The 24,531-nt window shown below is 45.0% G+C and overlaps 1 protein-coding gene across 1 annotated transcript in view; it reads left to right on the top strand.

Moving 5' to 3' along the window:
- Nucleotides 1–24,531, top strand: part of OTOP3 (otopetrin 3) — an 84,723-nt gene that overhangs the window by 19,208 nt on the left and 40,984 nt on the right. Inside the window, exon 2 of the mRNA XM_063960668.1 lies at nucleotides 17,525–17,875. Coding sequence (XP_063816738.1) covers nucleotides 17,525–17,875 — 351 coding nt within the window. The remainder of the gene's footprint in view (nucleotides 1–17,524; nucleotides 17,876–24,531) is intronic.

Below are 24,531 nucleotides of genomic sequence, written 5' to 3'. Positions count from 1 at the left end.
AGCTAAGCGACCCAAGTGGCCGACACAAACACCTGGCCCATCTAGGAGTGGCACTGCAGTGTCAGACTGGATGGCACTTCAAAAATAGTCCCCAAACAGCACATGATGCAAAGAAAAAAAGAGGTGCACCAAGGTCGCTGGATGGCTAAGCTAAGCGACCCAAGTGGCCGACACAAACACCTGGCCTATCTAGGAGTTGCACTGCAGTGTCAGACAGGAGGGCAGATTAAAAAAATAGTCCCCAAACAGCACATGATGCAAAGAAAAAAAGAGGCGCAATGAGGTAGCTGTGTGACTAAGCTAAGCGACCCAAGTGGCCGACACAAACACCTGGCCCATCTAGGAGTGGCACTGCAGTGTCAGACAGGATGGCAGATTAAAAAAATTGTCCCCAAACAGCACGTGATGCAAAGAAAAAAAGAGGCGCAATGAGGTAGCTGTGTGACTAAGCTAAGCGACCCAAGTGGCCGACACAAACACCTGGCCCATCTAGGAGTGGCACTGCAGTGTCAGACAGGATGGCAGATTCAAAAAATTGTCTCCAAACAGCACATGATGCAAAGAAAATAAGAGGCGCAATGAGGTAGCTGTGTGACTAAGCTAAGCGACCCAAGTGGCCGACACAAACACCTGGCCCATCTAGGAGTGGCACTGCAGTGTCAGACAGGATGGCACTTCAAAAAAAAGTCCCCAAACAGCACATGATACAAAGAAAAATGAAAGAAAAAAGAGGTGCAAGATGGAATTGTCTTTGGGCCCTCCCACCCTTATGTTTTATAAACAGGACATGCACACTTTAACAAACCCATCATTTCAGCGACAGGGTCTGCCACACAACTGTGACTGAAATGACTGGTTGGTTTGGGCCCCCACCAAAAAAGAAGCAATCAATCTCTCCTTGCACAAACTGGCTTTACAGAGGCAAGATGTCCACCTCCTCCTCATCGTCCGATTCCTCACCCCTTTCACTGTGTACATAATAACATAGTAATATAGTATCTAAGGTTGAAAAAAGACAATTGTCCATCGGGTTCAACCTATTTGTGGTCTTCTATGCACGATTATTTTGTATAAAATTTTGACTGAAGTTGCTGACTGCCTTTCCGATTAACCCCTCATTTTTATAATAACCATAGTGCGTGACTATACCCCGTAACCCTGGATATCCTTATCCATTAGGAATTTATCTAACCCATTCTTAAAGGTGTTGACTGAGTTGGCCATTACAACTCCCTCAGGCAGGGAATTCCAAACACAATATGCACTTGGGTCAAAAACTGGTTAGATAATAGGGAGCAGCGCGTTGTGGTTAATGGATCTTTTTCAACTTGGACTGAAGTGCTAAGTGGTGTGCAGCAAGGCTCAGTATTAGGACCGCTATTGTTCAATATTTTCATTAACGACCTAACAGAAGGTCTAGAGAGCATGGAGTCAATTTTTGCAGATGATACCAAATTGTGTAAAGTTATAAATGCGGAGGGGGATGCTGAGTCGCTTCAGAATGACTTAGTTAAATTAGAAGCTTGGGCAGCGAAATGGAGAATGCGCTTCAATACAGACAAGTGTAAGGTAATGCACTGTGGTAACAAGAACAAAAATAACACCTACCTACTAAATGGGGTAAACTTAGGGGATTATGTACTGGAAAAGGACTTAGGTGTCCTCATAGATAGCAAACTAAGCAGTAGTACCCAAAGTAGGACTGCAGCAAAGAAGGCTAATAAGATATTAGCATGCATAAAATGGGGAATTGATGCTAGGGACGAGAGTATTATACTCCCGTTATATAAATCATTTGTGAGGCCACACCTTGAATACTGTGTACAATTCTGGTCACCTTACTACAAAAAGGATATCCTGGAGCTAGAAAAGGTTCAAAGGCGGGCGACCAAACTAATTAAGGGTATGGAGACGCTGGAATACGAGGAAAGGCTTGCAAGACTAGGCATGTTTACACTGGAAAAGAGGAGATTAAGAGGGGACATGATCAACATTTACAAATATATAAGGGGACAATATACAGATCTTGCGCAGGACCTGTTTTTGGTTAGATCAACACAGAGAACTCGTGGACACTCGCTCAGGTTAGAGGAGAGGAGATCCCACACAATACGGCGTAAAGGCTTTTTTACGGTAAGGACGATACGTGTTTGGAATTCCCTGCCTGAGGGAGTTGTAATGGCCAACTCAGTCAACACCTTTAAGAATGGGTTAGATAAATTCCTAATGGATAAGGATATCCAGGGTTACGGGGCATAGTCACACACTATGGTTATTATAAAAAAGAGGGGTTAATCGGAACGGCAGTCAGCAACTTCAGTCAAAATATTATACAAAATAATCGTGCATAGAAGACCACAAATAGGTTGAACCCGATGGACAATTGTCTTTTTTCAACCTTAGATACTATGTTACTATGTTACTATGTTACTATGCAGTGACAGTAGACGACATGTCAGTAATCGTTGGCAGGTCCTTCAGTCCGGACCAGATGTCAGCACTCGCTCCAGACTGCCCTGCATCACCGCCAGCGGGTGGGCTCGGAATTCTTAGCCTTTTCCTCGCAGCCCCAGTTGTGGAGAATGTGAAGGAGGAGCTGTTGACGGGTCACGTTCCGCTTTACTTGACAATTTTCTCACCAGCTGGTCTTTGAACCTCTGCAGACTTGTGTCTGCCGGAAAGAGAGATACAACATAGGTTTTAAATCTAGGATCGAACATGGTGGCCAAAATGTAGTGCTCTGATTTCAACAGATTGACCACCCGTGAATCCTGGTTAAGTGAATTAAGGGCTCCATCCACAAGTCCCACATGCCTAGCGGAATCGCTCTGTTTTAGCTCCTCCTTCAATCTCTCCAGCTTCTTCTGCAAAAGCCTGATGAGGGGAATGACCTGACTCAGGCTGGCAGTGTCTGAACTGACTTCACGTGTGGCAAGTTCAAAGGGTTGCAGAACCTTGCACAACGTTGAAATCATTCTCCACTGCACTTGAGTTAGGTGCATTCCCCCTCCTTTGCCTATATCGTAGGTAGCTGTATAGGCTTGAATGGCCTTTTGCTGCTCCTCCATCCTCTGAAGCATATAGAGGGTTGAATTCCACCTCGTTACCACCTCTTGCTTCAGATGATGGCAGGGCAGGTTCAGGAGTGTTTGCTGGTGCTCCAGTCTTCGGCACGTGGTGGCTGAATGCCGAAAGTGGCCCGCAATTCTTCGGGCCACCGACAGCATCTCTTGCACGCCCCTGTCGTTTTTTAAATAATTCTGCACCACCAAATTCAATGTATGTGCAAAACATGGGACGTGTTGGAATTTGACCACATGTAATGCACGCACAATATTGGTGGTGTTGTCCGATGTCACAAATCCCCAGGAGAGTCCAATTGGGGTAAGCCATTCTGCAATGATGTTCCTCAGTTTCCGTAAGAGGTTGTCAGCTGTGTGCCTCTTATGGAAAGTGGTGATACAAAGCGTAGCCTGCCTAGGAACGAGTTGGCATTTGCGAGATGCTGCTACTGGTGCCGCTGCTGCTGTTCTTGCTGCGGGAGGCAATAGATCTACCCAGTGGGCTGTCACAGTCATATAGTCCTGAGTCTGCCCTGCTCCACTTGTCCACATGTCCGTGTTTAAGTGGACATTGGGTACAACTGCATTTTTTAGGACACTGGTGACTCTTTTTCTGACGTCTGTGTACATTTTTGGTACCGCCTGCCTAGAGAAATGGAACCTAGATGGTATTTGGTACCGGGGACACAGTACCTCAATCAATTCTCTAGTTCCCTGTGAATTAACGGTGGATACCGAAAACACGTTTTTCACCACCCAGGCTGCCAAGGCCTGAGTTATCCGCTTTGCAGCAGGATGACTGCTGTGATATTTCATCTTCCTCGCAAAGGACTGTTGGACAGTCAATTGCTTACTGGAAGTAGTACAAGTGGTCTTCCGACTTCCCCTCTGGGATGACGATCGACTCCCAGCAGCAACAACAGCAGCGCCAGCAGCAGTAGGCGTTACACTCAAGGATGCATCGGAGGAATCCCAGGCAGGAGAGGACTCGTCAGACTTGACAGTGACATGGCCTGCAGGACTATTGGTTTTCCTGTCTAAGGAGGAAATTGACACTGAGGGAGTTGGTGGTGTGGTTTGCAGGAGCTAGGTTACAATAGGAAGGGATTTAGTTGGCAGTGGACTGCTTCCGCTGTCACCCAAAGTTTTTGAACTTGTCAATGACTTCTGATGAATGCGCTCCAGGTGACGTATAAGGGAGGATGTTCCTAGGTGGTTAACGTCCTTACCCCTACTTATTACAGCTTAACAAAGGCAACACACGGCTTGACACCAGTTGTCCGCATTTGTGTTGAAATAATTCCACACCGAAGAGGTGATTTTTTTTTTTTGTAATTTGACCAGGCATGTCCCACGGACAACAGGTGTCTCCCCGGGTGCCTGACTTAAACAAACCACCTCACCATCAGAATCCTCCTTGTCAATTTCCTCCCCAGCGCCAGCAACACCCATATCCTCATCCTGGTGTACTTCAACAGTGACATCTTCAATATGACTATCAGGAACTGGACTGCGGGTGCTCCTTCCAGCACTTGCAGGGGGCGTGCAAATGGTGGAAGGCGCCACCTCTTCCCGTCCAGTGTTGGGAAGGTCAGGCATCGCAACTGACACAATTGGACTCTCCTTGGGAATTTGTGATTTAGAAGAACGCACAGTTCTTTGCTGTGCTTTTGCCATCTTAACTCTCTTAAGTTTTCTAGCAGGAGGATGAGTGCTTCCATCCTCATGTGAAGCTGAACCACTAGCCATGAACATAGGCCAGGGCCTCAGTCGTTCCTTGCCACTCCGTGTCGTAAATGGCATATTGGCAAGTTTACGCTTCTCCTCAGACGCTTTTAATTTAGATTTTTGGGTCATTTTACTGAACTTTTGTTTTTTGGATTTTACATGCTCTCTACTATCACATTGGGTATCGGCCTTGGCAGACGACGTTGATGGCATTTCATCGTCTCGGCCATGACTAGTGGCAGCAGCTTCAGCATGAGGTGGAAGTGGATCTTGATCTTTCCCTATTTTACCCTCCACATTTTTGTTCTCCATTTTTCAATGTGTGGAATTATATGCCAGTAATATATCAATAGCAATGGCCTACTACTATATATACTGTGCACAAAATCTTAAATGCACCACAGGTATGGATGGATAGTATACTTTACGACACAGAGGTAGGTAGAGCAGTGGCCTACTGTACCGTACTGCTTTATATTATATACTGGTGGTCAGCAAAATTATGCACTGTCCTACTACTATATATATACTGCGCACAAAAACTTAAATGCACCACAGGTATGGATGGATAGTATACTTGACGACACAGAGGTAGGTAGAGCAGTGGCCTACTGTACTGTACTGCAATTATATTATATACTGGTGGTCAGCAAAATTATGCACTGTCCTACTACTATATATATATATATATATATATATATATATACTGCGCACAAAAACTTAAATGCACCACAGGTATGGATGGATAGTATACTTGATGACACAGAGGTAGGTAGAGCAGTGGCCTACTGTACCATACTGCTATATATTATATACTGGTGGTCAGCAAAATTATGCACTGTCCTACTACTATATATATACTGCACACAAAAACTTAAATGCACCACAGGTATGGATGGATAGTATACTTGACGACACAGAGATAGGTAGAGCAGTGGCCTACTGTACTGTACTGCTATATATTATACACTGGTGGTCAGCAAAATTATGCACTGTCCTACTACTATATATATACTGCGCACAAAAACTTAAATGCACCACAGGTATGGATGGATAGTATACTTTACGACACAGAGGTAGGTAGAGCAGTGGCCTACTGTACCGTACTGCTATATATTATATACTGGTGGTCAGCAAAATTATGCACTGTCCTACTACTATATATATACTGCACACAAAAACTTAAATGCACCACAGGTATGGATGGATAGTATACTTGACGACACAGAGGTAGGTAGAGCAGTGGCCTACTGTACCGTACTGCTATATATTATATACTGGTGGTCAGCAAAATTATGCACTGTCCTACTACTATATATATACTGCGCACAAAAACTTAAATGCACCACAGGTATGGATGGATAGTATACTTGACGACACAGAGGTAGGTAGAGCAGTGGACTACTGTACCGTACTAATATAATTCTGGGGGTCACTGGTCAGCAAAATTCTGCACTGTCCTCCTATATACTACAATGCAGCACAGATATGGAGCGTTTTTCAGGCAGAGAACGTATAATACTGGTGGTCACTGGTCAGCAAAACTCTGCACTGTCCTCCTACTATATAATACTGGTGGCCCCCAGTCCCCACAATAAAGCACACTGAGCACAGATATTTGCAGCACACTGAGCACAGATATGGAGCGTTTTTCAGGCAGAGAACGTAGATATTTGCAGCACACTGAGCACAGATATTTGCAGCACACTGAGCACAGATATTTGCAGCACACTGAGCACAGATATTTGCAGCACACTGAACACAGAAACTGAGAGAACGGCAGCCATGTCCTCTCACTATCATCTCCAATGCACGAGTGAAAAGTGGCGGCGACGCGCGGCTCCTTATATAGAATACGAATCTCGCGAGAATCCGACAGCGGGATGATGACGTTCGGGCGCGCTCGGGTCAACCGAGCAAGGCGGGAGGATCCGAGTCTGCTCGGAACCGTGCAAAAATGGGTGAAGTTCGGGGGGGTTCGGATCCCGAGGAACCGAACCTGCTCATCACTAATATACTTTATACTTAAAAATAAATTCCTGTTACATGTTATGCCCCTGTGTTCCCCTCAGTGTCCCTAACCTCACCCGCCCTGTGGCTCCCCCTCAGCGTCCCTGACCTCACCCACCCTGTGACTCCCCCTCAGCGTCCCTGACCTCACCCACCCTGTGACTCCCCACAGCCCACACCTCCTGGAACTCACACATGCTGTGTCTGTTGGACAGCATTTCTCTCCTCCTCAGGTCACAGTGGCTTCTTTTTTCTGGACCGGTGTATGTGATGTCATTGTGTCACTGTCACTGCTGCTGAAGTGATGAAGAGCCATGAAGAGGAGCAGGCTCTGTGCCTCTTGATGACAAGATGAGAGGGGGCTGGATGGACAAGAGAGGTTGGGAAGCTGCTGGTGAGATACAGGGCATGGAGCTGCTGGAGGGACACAGGCGGTGAGCTGCTGGAGTGAAAGAGGCAGAGATGTGTATAAGGGGCCAACTGTGGGCATTATGTGTATAAGCTGCACTACTGTGGTCATTATGTGTTATGGGCACTACTCATGTGGGCATTCTGTATACAAGTGGCACTACTAATGTGGGCATTTTGTGTATAGGAACTTCTGTGGGCATTATGTGTATAAGCAGCACTACAATTGTAGGAATTATGTGTAAAAGGCACTACTGTGGGTATTGTGTATAAGGGGCAATACTGTGAGTTTTGTTTATAAGAGGGAATACTGTGTGGCATAACGTGTATAAAGGGTACCATTGTGTAGCTCAATGTGAATAAAGGGCACTAATGAGTGATGTAACCTGAATAAGGGGCATTACTATGTGGTGTAATATGAATCAGGGCACTACATGTGGTGTAATGTGAATAAGATTCTGCTACTCTGTGGTGTAATTTAAATTGGGGGCACTGTTGTGTGACCACACTGCCTTTTTGTGAGATCAATATCCCTTTATAAATTATGGGAAGTAGGGCACTCATTTATAGTTTGCAGGCGGGTGCCAAAATCACTAGTTCAGGCCCTGGGTCTGCTTAATGTGATGAGGGGGAGGTGTAGTGGTCCATGAGTTTCATCACCTCTCCAGGACCACTTTAACTGTAACAGCACCTATGTAATATATCTATTAATCTGTAGCTGCAATCTCATTTATGTAGGCAGAACGACACGCAAATTACGTATTAGATTCCTAGAGCATAGACGGAATATTCTCAAGGGATTCCTTTTTCATAGTGTCTTAAGACACTTCTTAGAAACACATCATAAAAATCCTGAGGAAATTAAACTTATTGGTATTGAGACTATATCCCCTACCGCCGCGGCGGTGATAGATATAGAAGGTTATGCCTCAGGGAAAATTATTGGATTCATAAACTTAAAACACTTGTCCCTGAGGGATTGAATGAATCTATTGAAATGGATTTATGTTAACCCTGATCCCGTCCTTGCAGTTCTTTTCTTTTTGTACAATTATACAATCTGGCCCTCTTTTTCATTTTGCAATAAAATTGAAACACATCAGATAACCTGAACAAACTTTAATCATATTGATGAATCACATACTCTTTTTATTAGATTCATTATTTTGTCTCTCAATAAATACTTCATTTGTCTCTTATAAACATTATCCAATATAGTATATGATACTGTCATTTTCTGTAATCCTCTCCTTTTTTTATTTCTTAATTTTTGTGTCTATGCTACATTTGACAGTTAATCCACCCATCATACATATTTAAGTGAGAGGTCCATCTATCATTCACTATATAGTAAATAATATATATAATGTCTGTCTCAATTGTGCAGACGCTCCGGAAGCTCCCCTTTAGGTCACATCAGTTATACCTACGAGTCTATTCTTAACTATAGACCTAGAATATCTGTGGGATCTCTGTCTATCTTAAATGTTCTTACTGCTTATGTAACCCACCAGTAAGCCCTGTGGCTTAACAGGTAGGATGATTAATTCCTCTCTGTGAACTCTAATATCTTCCGGCGTGACCGGGTGTTCGACCCTCAGTTGCTATTTGTTATTTTTATTTTTGACTTTACGTTGTTGTCTCGCATTCTCTAATATACTTACATATGTTGCAGTTATGTTTTGGTATATTATTACTTTACATCCTCATCTTTGGAGTTGTTATAGCCATTCACTTTTCATCCATCATGATGGTTTATTTTGCGTAAAAACTCATATACTGCTACAACTGGGTTTTAACCCTTAATAAGGATATAAAGTGAAATGATCTATCTTTCAAGATTATGTTATGTTAATTAATATAGATTTACTTTTTACTGTATCATGGTTTTAGACATATATTTACTGATGATTTATTCCTTTATGTGGATCAGTAATAAATAAAGTCTTTAGGAGCTGACGTGTAATCCATTTTTAATTGATTGTCAAATACTTACACATGTTGCCTATAACATTTGGGCTTTAAATACTGATAGTCTCAAAGGCTGGGATACACCTTTGATAAAGTCACATGGTCTGTGACGAAACGCGTTAGGACCCCGCCTGTTTGCACACCTTGATTCCATCCATCACACAGGTAGTAAGCTGCTGTCCGAGCCTGTGACACTTTGGCTCCCGTCCTGGCTTCTCCATCCACCGCCTTTGACTTTTACCAGCACGTTGAGCCTGTCACACCTTGGCTCCCGTCCCGACTTCTCCATCTGCCGCCGGTGACTTCTACCAGCACGTTGAGCCAGAGATACCTCGGCTCCCGTCCCGGCTTCTCCAACTGCCGCCGGTGACCCCTGCCAGCACGCCGCTGATAAACTGTATCCACCAATTCAGGGTCAAGTACGTCCTCTCCTCTGCCGTATTATCAAGCACTGGGCACTGCAGGAACACACGACCGAGGACGCTCGGTCGGGACCAGCCCACGGAGAGGTACATAATCATTCACACAGCAGTTCTTTCTATTGCCGCACTGAGATCCTTATTACGGCAACCAATATTAGATACTTGTGGATCAGCTGCCTACCTGATTGTGGATTTCCATATGGATATTTAATCGGATTTGTTTCCTCACCAAAATCGGAGGGTACTATTTCCAGTATATATATTTACAATTACAAGGTGTCTTGCTTCTAAATCTTGGTTTTATTACATCACCTTTACTGTTTATTCATGTGTTAATTGAATGTTATCAGTATAATAAATCATTTTAAATTTTTACACGTCAGCTCTCAATTAGTATTAATTTGCTCTAACACATTGCGCAGCCATCTTTTCTCCTCACCCTATTCATCCTTAATTGAACACGCACACAGTGTTCTGTGGCAGCGCACGTGGCAGAGCAATTTTAATTTTAATACCCACATTTTTGGGCATTATTATCTAAGGAGCTTTTTGGTAATTTTGTGTTTTTGCTTCTTGCACACTACATAGACCTGCTCAATTGCATTACTGATTATATTTTTAAAAAGTACCAGTAGCGTCATATAGTGTTCATAGTTTTTATGCAGGATCAAATAGCTCAATGAGTAGGGTGTTTGATTAGAATTCAACAGGTTATGGGTTTGAATCCTGAGTATGGCAGTATATTGAAATGTGCTATTTAATAAAGTGTATTGTAAATGAATAACAACATGCTCTCAAGTTAAGCGCATGAATGAGGTATAAAGAGGATCTGTGTCCAAATCCATTTTCTTGCAGTGGTCTGTAAATGTGTGTATTTTATATATATATATATATATATATATATCTATATAATACAGTCTATATATTTATATATTCTTTCGGAAGCTTGATGAAAATCTGAATAAGATTGAAACGATGGAGACATGGTAGTCATTGTTTTTTCTTTATCCCAAGCCCTGAGTGCCGCACCTTTGGCTGATTATATATATATATATATATATATATATATATATATATATATATATATATATATATATATATATATATAGAAAGGGGGGGGCGCCAATTCTCTCTCAGGCACAGGGCACCATAAAGTCTAGTTACGGCTCTGGTATTAAGACAGTTTAGAGAGACCACTTCAATGTCAATAAAACAAGATATATATTTACTTATGTTTTCTTGTCTGGTAAAAGCATCATAGTTTGAAAATCAGATGGATCTTGAATATCTTAATATGTGTGTATCTGACATTATATTTGACTTTTAAAAACGCAAAAACATACTACTTGATACCAATGTCAACGATAGAGGTAACTGAGAAAATTTTCATATATAATTTTCCCTAGGGAGGAGACATTTTCCCGTTTTATCCACTGTGAAGGAACTGGGAAATAATTTCCCCTGTTCCATCACAGGGGAGGAACGGAAAAATGTCTTCTCCCCAGGGAAGGAACCCAGATATGAGGTAGTCATACACCAGCGTTTTTCAACCGCTGTGCCAACAACCACCTCACAGCACCCCTGACCTCCTCAATGTCCACCTCACAGCACTCACACCAGCCTCTTCACTTTCCACCCCAAAGCACTCCCTACCTTTAATAACCACCCCACTGCCCCCCGGCCCTCCAATACATACCTCCCAGCATTCCCGTCCTTCAATGTCCACCTCACAGCATCCCACCTTTAATGCACTCTCCTCCCTTCAACAACCATCCCACAGCCACCACCACCACCACCACCACCACCCCCCTTCCTGCCAGCCCCCTCTGTGTCCACCCCTCAGCACTTCATTAATTTGTTGCTAATGTATCTGTAGCCACATCTGTCTATACGCATTACTTGTTAGGCATTTCCATGTGTACTATTGCATGAAAGTAGATTTTCATTGGATTTGTTAACTGAGAAAGCAACAGATGTATTTAGTTTAATTTGTATTTTGTATTTGTGCTAGCATGTATTACTTGTGTGGACCATGGGCCTATTCAGAGTTGATCGCAGCAGCAAATTTGTTAGCAACTGGGCAAAGACATGGGGGTCATTCCGAGTTGATCGCTAGCTGCCGTTGTTCGCAGCGCAGTGATCAGGCTAAAAATCAGCATTTCTGCGCATGCATATGCACTGCAATGTGCAGGCACGTCGTACGGGTACAATGAGCATCGTGGGTCTAACGAAGATTCCAGTCCCACGACCGAACGCAGGAAGATTGACATGAAGTGGCCGTTTCTGGGTGGCAACTGACCGTTTTCAGGGAGTGCTTAGAAAAACGCAGGCGTGTCTGGAAAAAATGCAGGCGTGGCTGGGCGAACACTGGGTGGGTGTGTGACGTCAAAAGCCGTCCCTCGTTCGTTAGAATCAACGCACACGAAGAGTAACTACAGGGTTGGTGTTGTTTTGCACAAAAAGATTTTGCAGGCGAAAATACACTCCCCAGTGGGCGGCGACAATGCGTTTTCTCGGCTGCTAAAAACTGCTAGCAAGCGAACAACTCGGAATGACCCCCCATGTGCACTGCGGGGGGGGGAGGCAAATATAACATGTGCAGAGAGAGTTAGATTTGGGTGGGGTGTGTTCAAACTGAAATCTAAATTGCAGTGTAAAGATAAAGCAGCCAGTATTTACCCTGCACAGAAACAAAATAACCCACGCAAATCTAATTCTCTGCAAATGTTACATCTGCCACACCCCCCCTGCAGTGCACATGGTTTTGCCCAACTGCTAACAAATTTGCTGCTGCGATCAACTCTGAATTAACCTCCATGTGACTTTATTAATATGTGAAGACATTGAGCCTATTTAATGTTTGTATTCAATGACCGATGTACACGCAATGGAGCGATTATCAGCGCATGCTCTGCGATCACAAAGTACATGCTTCAAGGTGCCGCTACAATCCCATTCACAATGAGGATTTCATGGATAAGCGATTGACATGAAGTGACCCTCTGGGGGAATTAACGGGTAGTGGTTGAAAAAACGCAGGCGAGTCATGGCCATTTTCGGGCGTGTATCTGAGGTCAGCTGCATGCTCGTACATACAAACACATGGTGCCTGTGTCACTACTGCTGTATCCAGTCTGCGTAGCCACAGACCTACCCGTAACCTCGATGTTCCAGGTTTTTCTTTATAGGCTGTGAATGTCTACGCAATTGCGAATGAGTTTACGATGGCTCCAGTGGACGTCTATTTTCATTTCTGGGCGGCAGCTTCACTTGCTAACATTAGCAGCTCCATCGCCTAGAAAATTGCAATTGCATCTACGTGCAAACATGAATTAGGCCCATTATTCCTGTTGTGTATAAGACACTTTATTGTATTATTATAGGGGGTAATTCAGACCTGATCGCTCGCTAGAGTTTTTTGCAGCGCTGCGATCAGGTCAGAACTGCGCATGCATATGCACCGCAATGCGCAGATACATCGCACAGGTACAAAGCTGATCGCCGATCAGCGATGGGTTTGTGCGAAGAATCCATTCGCACGGGCGATCGCAAGGAGATTGACAGGAAGAAGCTATTTGTGGGTGGCAACTGACCATTGGGAGTGGTTGGAAAAATGCAGGCATGTCCAAGCATTTGCAGGGAGGGTTCCTGACGTCAATTCCGGTACCGGACAGGCTGAAGTGATCGCAGCGGCTGAGTAAGTCCTGGGCTACTCAGAGACTGCACAAGATCTGTTTGTACAGCTCTGCTACACATGCGTTCACACACTTGCAAAACATAAATATACTCCCCTATGGGCGGCGACTATCTGTTCGCAGCAGTGCAAAAAAACCCTAGCGAGTGATCAGGTCTGAATTAGGCCCATATTGTGTACAATAAGGTAAAGTGCTTTTGCATATTCTAATAGCTCAATCAAATGACAACTGTATTATAAATGAACACGGACCACCGTATTTTGTTTTTGGTTCTAATTCATAATCGTGTTTTGATTTTGGAAAAACCACTCTCAGATTTTTTGATTCGGATTCGGATTTTGGTTCGGTTTAAAATCAATAAAAATTTGATAATCTTATTGTAAAATTCATTGGTCTCTTTGTCCAGTTATGCTTTCAGACACCCCTTCACCAATTAGGATGAAACCAATGCGAGGTGGTCCAGTTGGATCCTGGCCAGGTTTTAGGGGGGTTAGGGTCCCAGATGGACCTCCCATTGGTGTTCGCTGGGCAGAACTTTGACCCATGGGAGCCTGTTCTGAGCATTCCACTGGATGGATTTGGATGAAAATCCCGGAAGACATACTAGGCGTTGGGGTCCTGGTTGGACCTTCTGTTATTGTTAATGTTAACCAAGCAGAACATTGACCCAGTGATCCTGTTCTGGTGTACGCCAACAGAACTTTGACACAGGAAGCCTGTACTGAACCTTCCACTAGATGAATTTGTATGAAAACTTTAATGAACTGTAATAACTGACAGAAGCAGTGGTGCAAGTGTGCGGGTACGGTCGGGTACGGCGTACCCTTAAGAATTTGGCAGTGGGTACACTGTACCGCCATCCGCACACTTTGCAGCTCACCAGTGACCCGCCCCGCCATTACTGCCGCCTCACACTTTGCCTTACCGGGGCTGCCTTGTAGGGAGGTGGAACCTCATCTCCTCCGCTGACGCTTGCTGCACCTCAGCCTGGGTGGGGAAAGCTGCATGTCCGGGGTACAGAAGGTGTCCAGTGTGCCTGTCTTTATCAGCGGTGAGTGGCGCACAGCTCCCGGAAGTGAAGACTGATGGAGGCACCGCAATGCGCGGCCTCGGGAACACGGCACCAGTTGCGCAGAGGAGCGGTGCTGTGAACGAGGGAGAGAGGGGGATCACACCTGGGAGGAGGGGGCGGCAGCAAGCACAGCATTGCATGACTGACTGTGGCCCTCATTCCGAGTTGTTCGCTCTGTAATTTTTTTCGCATCGCAGCGATTTTCCGCTAATTGCGCATGCGGAATGTTCGCACTGCGACTGCGCCAAGTAAATTTGCTAAGAAGTTTGGTATTTTACTCACGGCATTACGAGGTTTTTTCGTCGTTCTGGTGATCGTAGTGTGATTGACAGGAAGTGGGTGTTTCTGGGTGGAAACTGGCCGTTTTATGGGAGTGTGTGAAAAAACGCTGCCGTTTCTGGGAAAAACGCTGGAGTGGCTGGAGAAACGGGGGAGTGTCTGGGCGAACGCTGGGTGTGTTTGTGACGTCAAACCAGGAACGAAACTGACTGAACTGATCGCAGTGGCAGAGTAAGTGTCGAGCTACTCAGAAACTGCAAAGAAATTTCTATTTGCAATTTTGAGAATCTTTAGTTCGCAATTTTGCTAAGCTAAGATTCAGTCCCAGTAGGCGGCGGCTTAGCGTGTGCAATGCTGCTAAAAGCAGCTTGCGAGCGAACAACTCGGAATGAGGGCCTGTGTGTGGTGGTGGCGAGTTCCAGGTGACCAGTTACAGCAGCAGCAGCAGCACAGGCGCATACACATATACTGTACACAGACACTGGCAGCAGCAGCCTCACACAGCCTGCTATAGATTGTAAGCTTGCGAGCAGGGCCTTCCTACCTCTATGTCTGTCTGTTTTTACCCAGTTTTGTTCTATTACTGTTGTTCTAATTGTAAAGCGCAACGGAATATGCTGCGCTATATAAGAAACTGTTAATGAATAAATAAATAATAAATATGTACAATACACACTGTGCCATGTGTAACACAGCACACAGCCTGCTATGTACACTACACACATGCTCAGCCCCTCCCCCTCCCCCCCCCCCCCCCCCAGTGTTCCTTGTGTAACACAGTCAATGCTGCAAGTATGGCAGAAAGGGGCGATATTGCGTACTGGTAAGAAATTGGCAGCCGTTACACAGCACCAGTGGCCCGGCCTCCATACTTACAGCCGCTGCACAGCACGCGCCTCTCCTTTGTCCCTCCTGTGTCTCCAGTGGCGGCGGTATGTCTCTGAAATAAGGCGCCGGTTTGTGAGCCAATCAGCTCGGTGACCGGCAGCTGCAGCTGCTGATTGGCTGCCAGTCCGTGAGCTTTGATTGGCTCATGAACCGGTGCCTCATTTGAGAGACACGCCGCCAGAGACACAGGAGATGATCGTGCTGCGGTGAGCAGGGGGAGCGGGTGTACCTGGCACTGGGGGGACATACATGGCACTGGCGGCATATGTGTACCTGGCACTGGGGGGCGTACATGGCACTGGGGGGCATATGTGTACTTGGCACTGGGGGGGCATACGTGGCACTGGAGGCATGTGTACTTGGCACTGGGGGGCATACGTGGTACTGGGGGAATATGTGTACCTGGCACTGGGGGGGGATATATATGTGGCAAGGGGGGGCATAATATTATCTGGCACTGTGGGGGCATATCTGGCACTGAGGGCACATGTGTATCTGGCACTGTGAGGGCATATTTTTATCTGGCACTGTGGAGGCATATGTGTATCTGGAACTGGCGGGGCATATTTGTATCTGGCACTGGGGGGCATATCTGGCAGTGTGAGGGTATATGTGTATCTGGCAATGCACTACTGGGGTATATGTGTATCTGGCACTGCACTAGTGGGAGTATATGTGTATCAGGCACTCCACTATTGGGGGCATATGCGTATCTGGCACTATTGGGGGCATGTGTGTATCTGGCATTGTGCTTTTGTGGTCATATGTGTATCTGGCCCCCCATATGTGTATCACGCCCCTATTTTCATTGGCCATGCTCCATGTGGCCACACCCATTTTTCGCATGCGTACCGAAGGCATGCGTACACAGTACCACTAAGACATTTTTTATACTTGCACCACTGGACAGAAGTAACCATAATTCAATGACCTGAAATAACTGACAGACCTGGTTTAGCAACATTGATAGCAGAAAACTTTAAACCCATCTCGCAATGTAAAAATGCTTATATAACTGAACAGAAAGGAAAGCTGGAGATTAGGGCTACTGGCAACACCCTCCCACTCCCTCTCCAAAACTAACCACACTGGGCAGTTATATCCAACTCACTGGTAACTTAGGGAGAGATGTACTAAGCAGTGAAAAGAGTGAGCCAGTGGAGAAGTTGCCTATGGCAAATAATCAGCTGCTCTATATAATTTTATAGTGTGCATATTCTAAATGTTACTTTAATGCTGATTGGTTGCCATGGTCAACTTCTCCACTGACTCACTGTCACCTCTCCACTCTTTTCACTGCTTAGTACATCTCCCCGTTAATAACGTAAACATTTAAACTTGGGCAGTGCTGGGTACTTCAGCTAGTTATTGATAAAAATCTATAAAAACAGCAAAAATCATGACATTTTTGCAATCCAAAATCCGAACTTCGGATTTAAAATCCGAATTCTGAACAATGGAAAGATTTGGATCAGATTTCCGCAGGAGATCCAGATCAGGTTTTGATTCGGTTTGGATCCACAAATTTGTGTGGATCTGGATTTCTGGAGAACCGAACCGCACATGTCTAATCTCTATAATATGTCTACATTATCATGGGGTGCAAGTATAAGCACTTGTTACTCCTGACATACACTGGTTGCATATGAATGTAAATACAAACATCTTTTCATTTTGTATGTTTGGAACAAAACGCATGCAAATATACACAAGCCTACCACTGTCTCATCTTACCGTGGCTAATATATAATATATAATGAGTATAATAATAAAAAAAAATATTAGAACTACAGGTATGTTCAGTGAGAATTACGTGATCTGGGTTGTAGTGTCCAATGTCTATCTTTTACCATACTACATACTTATGTTGTTCTTAGATGTCTCTGTCCCATAACAACATGTTTCTATATAATATATTTAAATACTGTCTACTGTGCATTTTGGAGGAATTGGTTTAATATTATGTTATTTATATTTAATTTTGTTTAGGTATAGAATCTACAGAACCCAGTCTGACTGTTGCCCTTGAGGGTGTCAGCATAAAGTATGAACATTCATGGCTCCACCGACATTGTACTTCTACTTTGGTCCATCATCAAAGAGCAAGGGGATCTGGACGACTTTTCTCAGGACTCATGGCTCTGAATGTGGTGTTCCTAGGTGCTGCTTTGGTCAGCAGTGTAATCCTCACTTCAATGCCTGCTCAGAATTCTCAAATCTATCTTTCAATCCTCATGTTCTTCAGCTCAGCGTGGGCACTCTACTATCTGCTGAGGACACGCAAGAAATCAGGTGTCGCAGTGCTTCAGGACCACCACGCTGGTGCACTGTGGCTAAGAGGTCAGTTAATGTGGATGAAGATAATTTGGGCTGCTAACTTATAATTGCTGACACACCATTGCCTGTGTTCCTCAAATCTGCTTAAGTTACAGCATTATAAAGTTATATGAAGTTAAACTAACTTTTTAATAGACATTTCTACAGTATATAAACTTATAAAGGCATTTTGTGGCATTAACAAATGTATCCACTAGCTGATCATGACAAAGCATCTACAGAGATACATTACACTCATACGTACCAATTCTTTAAGAAACAAGAAATTAATTCATACTTAGGGGTATATGCAATTGCGGTCGAATTGCCGCAAATGTAAAAAAACGGGGCTTTTTCGACAAAAAAAAACTGTTGAATTGGATTTGTCAATGCAATACAGTACTTTTCGACAAAAAACCTGCCGTTTCAGATTCAACTTTTTGCAATTCGACATTTGTCAAATTCGACATGTCTGCAATGGTAAAAATGCGGCTTTTCGACAAAAGTATATTCATTTGAAGAATGTCGATTTGACAACAGTGCTTTTCGACAGTCATTTCGTTAATTTCATTCCGCCTCGTTTTGCTGTCGTGATCTAATAAAAAAATGTAAAAACATGTTTTTTTGATTGCTAATAGCATATCTATTTATATTAGAAGGGATTATCTACTTGGTTTGTCTATTTATGAGCCACAAGTATTATTTAATAGATTTTTTAAAAGAATATTTTTATTTTTTTTACTGACTAAAATATGGAGAGATCAGTGCATGTTTTTCAGTGGGAAGGGGTGGAAATGGGTTAAAATTTCAGAAAAAAAATGTGTGGGGTCCCCCCTCCTAAGCATAACCAGCCTTGGGCTCTTTGAGCCGGTCCTGGTTGTAAAAATATGGGGGGAAAAGTGACAGGGGATCCCCCGTATTTTAACAACCAGCACCGGGCTCTGCGCCTGGTCCTGGTGCCAAAAATATTGGGGACAAAACACGTAGGGGTCCCCCATATTTTTCACACCAGCACCGGGCTCCACTAGTCAGAGAGATAATTCCACAGCTGGGGACACTTTTATATAGGTCCCTGCGGCCCTGGCATTAAATCACTAACTAGTCACCCCTGGCCTGGGTACCCTGGAGGAGTGGGAACCCCTTAAATCAAGGGGTATCCCCTCCAGCCACCCAAGGGCCAGGGGTGAAGCCCAAGGCTGTCCCCCCCCATCCAAGGGCGGCGGAAGGGGGGCTGATAGCCTTGTATAAAAAAAATAATGTTTTTTGTAGCAGAACTACAAGTCCCAGCAAGCCTCCCTCGCAAGCTGGTACTTGGAGAACCACAAGTGCCAGCATGCAGGGGGGAAATGGGCCCGCTGGTACCTGTAGTTCTACTACAAAAAAATACCCAAATAAAAACAGTACACACACACACCGTGACAGTATAACTTTATTACATACATGCACACCAACATACACACGTACTTACCTATGTTGACACGAAGAGTCGGTCCCCTTCTCCACGTAGAATCCACGGGGTACCTGTAAATAAAATTATACTCACAACAATCCGGGGTAGATCGGTCCTCTTCTTTGTTTGTAATCCACGAACTTGGCAAAATAAAAAACCGACAAACACGATCCACGCACTGAAAGGGGTCCCATGTTTACACATGGGACCCCTTTCCCTGACTGCCGGGACCCCCCGTGACTGCTTTCAAAGAGGGTCCCTTCAGCCAATCAGTGAGCGCCACATCGTGGCACTCTCCTGATTGGCTATGCGCGCCTGAGCTGTCAATCAGGTGGCGCACTCGAGATACAAGCGCATAGGCGCTCCATTATATCCAATGGTGGGAACTTTGTGGTCAGCGGTTGACCGCGAGGTTATGTGGGGTCACCCTCGCGGTCAACCGCTGACTGCAAAGTTCCCACCATTGGATATAATGGAGCGCCTATGCGCTACATTGTATCTCGAGTGCGCCGCCTGAGAGCTCAGACACGCACAGCCAATCAGGAGAGTGCCACGACGTGGCGCTCCCTAATTGGCTGAAGGGACCCTCTTTGACAGCAGTCATGGGGGGTCCCGGCAGTCGGGGAAAGGGGTCCCATGTGTAAACATGGGACCCCTTTCAGTGTGTGGATCGTGTTTGTCATTTGTTTATTTTGCCAAGTACGTGGATTACAAACAAAGAAGAGGACCGATCTACCCCGGATTGTTGTGAGTATAATTTTATTTACAGGTTCCCCCGTGTATTCTACGTGGAGAAGTGGACCGACTCTTCATGTCAACGTAGGTATGTGTGTATGTTGGTGTGCATGTATGTAATAAAGTTATACTGTCACGGTGTGTGTACTGTTTTTATTTGGGTATTTTTTTTGTAGTAGAACTACAGGTACCAGCGGGCCCGTTCCCCCCCCCCCGCATGCTGGTACTTGTGGTTCTCCAAGTACCAGCTTGCGGGGGAGGCTTGCTGGGACTTGTAGTTCTGCTACAAAAAACAATATTCTTTTTTTTTACACAAGGCTATCAGCCCCCCATCCGCCGCCCTTGGATGGGGGGGGGCAGCCTTGGGCTTCACCCCTGGCCCTTGGGTGGCTGGAGGGGGGACCCCTTGATTTAAGGGGTTCCCACTCCTCCAGGGTACCCCGGCCAGGGGTGACTAGTTAGTGATTTAATGCCAGGGCTGCAGGGACCTATATAAAAGTGTCCCCGGCTGTGATATTATCTCTCTGACTAGTGGAGCCCGGTGCTGGTGTGAAAAAATGTTTGCACCAGGACCAGGCGCAAAGCCCGGTGCTGGTTGTTAAAATACGGGGGATCCCCTGTCATTTTCCCCCCCGTATTTTTACAACCAGGACCGGCTCAAAGAGCCCGAGGCTGGTTATGCTTATGAGGGGGGACCCCGCGCAATTTTTTTCAAGATTATTGAACACTTTTGTGCTGTCCATGAAGTTGAATCCAGGATGCACACTATTCGTCAACTGGTCCGTTTTTCGACAGCGGGACTGTCGAATACGTTTTTTATTGAATATGTCGAATTCGGGTCCCGGCGGTTGGGATTCGACTGTCGAATTGTGTCGAATCCAATTGCATATACCCCTTAGACATAATAGTTCACCTTGAACTGCTTCACTTTATCATTGTTTTTATTCCGCAACAGATGTGTATATACTATAAACATAATAATGTTATTGTGCAGAGACTTCTCCAGACAGAGATTACCATCTTGCCTAACAATCCCAAATTCTGGGACTTATTTAGGTTTGATAGCAAACCAAAACAGTTGGCAATTGGGCAGAACCATGTTGCACTGCAGGTGGTGTAGATGTAACATGCACAGAGCGATTTATATTTGGGTAGGGTGTGTTCAAACTGTAACCTAAACTGCAGTGTAGAAATTAAGCAGACAATATTTACCATGCATAGAAACAATATAACCCACCCAAATCTAAAACTCTCTGCACATGTTACATCTGCCCCACCTGCAGTGCAACATGGTTTTGCCCAACAAACCTGAATAACCCCCTCTGTTCCCCTCATAGCCAACATCAATCACAAGGGGAAATGTACTAAGCCTACATTTCACGGTGATAAAGTACCAGCCAACCAGCACCTAAATGTCATGTTACAGGTTGTGTTTGAAAAATGACAGTTGGGAGCTGGTTGATTGGTACTTTATCACCTTGAAATTGATCACTTTTGAAGGCTTAGTACAGTACATCTGGCCTACAATCACTAAACCTCAGCCTTCCTCCTGACCTGCTGCAGTCTTCTCATTCCAAATCTGCCTGCAACTGCATCATCTATTATCTGGGCTTTTCTCCCATCTGCAGTTGTTTCAGTTTTCAAGATTGTAAAGCCCAAGGGGTATATGCAATTGCGGTCGAATTCCCGAAATTGTCGAAAAACGGGACTTTTTCGCCCAAAAAAAAAATTCGACAATGCAATTCAGTACTTTCCGTCAAAAAAACGGACTTTCAAAATTCGACTTTTTGAAATTCGACATTTGTCAAATTCGACATTTCTGCAATGGTACAAATGCGGCAATTCGCCAAAAGTATATTCAATTGAAGTTTGGAAATTCGACAACAGTGATTTTAGACAGTAAATTCGTCATTTTCAATCCGCCACACTTTGGTGGCGGAATCTAATTAAAAAAATTTAAAACATGTTTTTTTTGGTGTTTTTTTTATTGGTAATAGCATATCTATTTATATTAGAAGGGATTAGGTACTTGGTTTCTCTATTTTGGAGGCACAAGTATTATTTATATATTTTTTAAAATATATATATATATATTTTTTTTTTTAATGGAATGGTAAAAACCCGAAAAAAATGGCGTGGGGTCCCCCCTCCTAAGCATAACCAGCCTCGGGCTCTTCGAGCCGGTCCTGGTTCTAAAAATCTGGGGGGGGGGGAAACTGACAGGGGATCCCCCGTATTTTTAAAACCAGCACCAGGGTCCCCCGTATTTTTTACACCAGCATCGGGCTCCACTAGCTGGACAGATAATGCCACAGCCGGGGGTCACTTTTATACAGCGCCCTGCGGCCGTGGAATTAAATGTCCAACTAGTTACCCCTGGCCGGGGGTACCCTGGGGGAGTGGGGACCCCTTCAATCAAGGGGTCGTCCCCCCAGCCACCCAAGGGCCATGGGTGAAGCCCGAGGCTGTCCCCCCCCATCCAAGGGCTGTGGATGGCGGGCTGATAGCCTTGAGAAAAGTGTAAGAATATTGTTTTTTCCAGTAGTACTACAAGTCCCAGCAAGCCTCCCCCGCAAGCTGGTACTTGGAGAACCACAAGTACCAGCATGCAGGAGAAAAACGGGCCCGCTGGTACCTGTAGTTCTACTGAAAAAAAAATACCCAAATAAAAACAGGACACGCACACCGTGATAGTAAAACTTTATTACACACATGTCGACACATACATACTTACCTATGTTCACACGCCGACCTCTGTCCACTTGTCCAAGTAGAATCCACGTGTACCTGTGAATAAAATTATACTCACCTGATCCAGTGTCCAGATTATAATCCACGTACTTGGCAAAAAAAAAAAACGAACACCCGGACCAAACGGACTGAAAGGGGTCCCATGTTTACACATGGGACCCCTTTCCCCGAATGCAGAGACCCCCCCGTGACTGCTGTCACAGAAAGGTCTCTTCAGCCAATCAGCGAGCGCAACGTCCTGGCACTCTGCTGATTGGCTATGCGCGTCTGAGCGCAATGGGGGGAACTTTGCGTCAGCGGTGAGGTCACCCGCGGTCAGCGGCTGACCGCGGGTAACCCCACCGCTGATGGCAAAATTCCCACCATTGAAATTAATGGAGGGAGCTGTGCGATGCGCTGTCTGACAGCAGACGCGCATACAGCCAATCAGGTGAGTGCCACGAAGTAGCGCTTCCTGATTGGCTGAAGGGACCTTCTGTGACAGCAGTCACGTGGGGTCCCGGCATTCGTGGAAAGTCCGTTTGGTCCGGGTGTTCGTGTACGTGGATTATAATCTGGACACTGGATTGAGGTGAGTATAATTTTATTCACATGTACACGTGGATTCTACTTGGACAAGTGGACAGAGGTCGGCGTGTGAACATAGGTAAGTATGTGTGTGTCGGCAGGTGTGAAATAAAGTTTTACTATCACGGTGTGCGTGTCCTGTTTTAATTTGGGTATTTTTTTTCCAGTAGAACTACAGGTACCAGCGGGCCCGTTTTTCTCCCGCATGCTGGTACTTGTGGTTCTCCAAGTACCAGCTTGTGGGGGAGGCTTGCTGGGACTTGTAGTACTACTGGAAAAAACAATATTCTTACACTTTTCTCAAGGCTATCAGCCCCCCATCCGCAGCCCTTGGATGGGGGGGGACAGCCTCGGGCTTCACCCCTGGCCCTCGGGTGGCTGGGGGGGGGGGACCCCTTGATTGAAGGGGTCCCCACTCCCCCAGGGTACCCCGGCCAGGGGTGACTAGTTGGATATTTAATGCCACGGCCGCAGGGCGCTGTATAAAAGTGACCCCCGGCTGTGGCATTATCTGTCCAGCTAGTGGAGCCCGATGCTGGTGTAAAAAATACGGGGGACCCCTACTCTTTTTGTCCCCCGTATTTTTTGCACCAGCACCAGGCACAGAGCCCGGTTATGGTTTTAAAAATACGGGGGATCCCCTGTCAGTTTTCCCCCCGGATTTTTAGAGCCAGGACCGGCTCGAAGAGCCGAGGCTGGTTATGCTTTGGAGGGGGGACCCCACGCAATTTTTTTCGGGTTTTTTCCCGTTTTTTAAAAATCGGATCAAAATCCGTCAAATCGGCCGTTTTTCGACAGCGGGACTGTCGAATCCGTTTTTTATTGAATATGTTGAATTTCGGCACCCACTTCGACGGTCGAATTGTGTCGAATAAAAAAACGGCCGCAAAATTGCCGCGATTCGCCGCTAATTGCATATACCCCCAAGAGTTGAAGGTGCGGAAAAAAGTCTGTAAGTAACAACCAAAGACACCAAAGGATAGACAGCATTAGGATAAATTATTTCCAGTTAAAGCCAGTATCAGTGTAAAGCAATGTGTTTACTTTTAGTAAGGTGATGATTTTCCATCAGAAATCAACACAATTCCAAACACAGAGATCATTTTTCATATTGTTAGTACTCCTTTTTATACTTTTAATTAATTAATGCATTATACAGTATTGCATATACCTGCCA

This window comes from Pseudophryne corroboree, chromosome 3 (genome assembly GCF_028390025.1).
Source record: "Pseudophryne corroboree isolate aPseCor3 chromosome 3, aPseCor3.hap2, whole genome shotgun sequence".
NCBI lineage: Eukaryota > Metazoa > Chordata > Amphibia > Anura > Myobatrachidae > Pseudophryne > Pseudophryne corroboree.
This window is presented reverse-complemented; position numbering and strand designations above follow the sequence as displayed.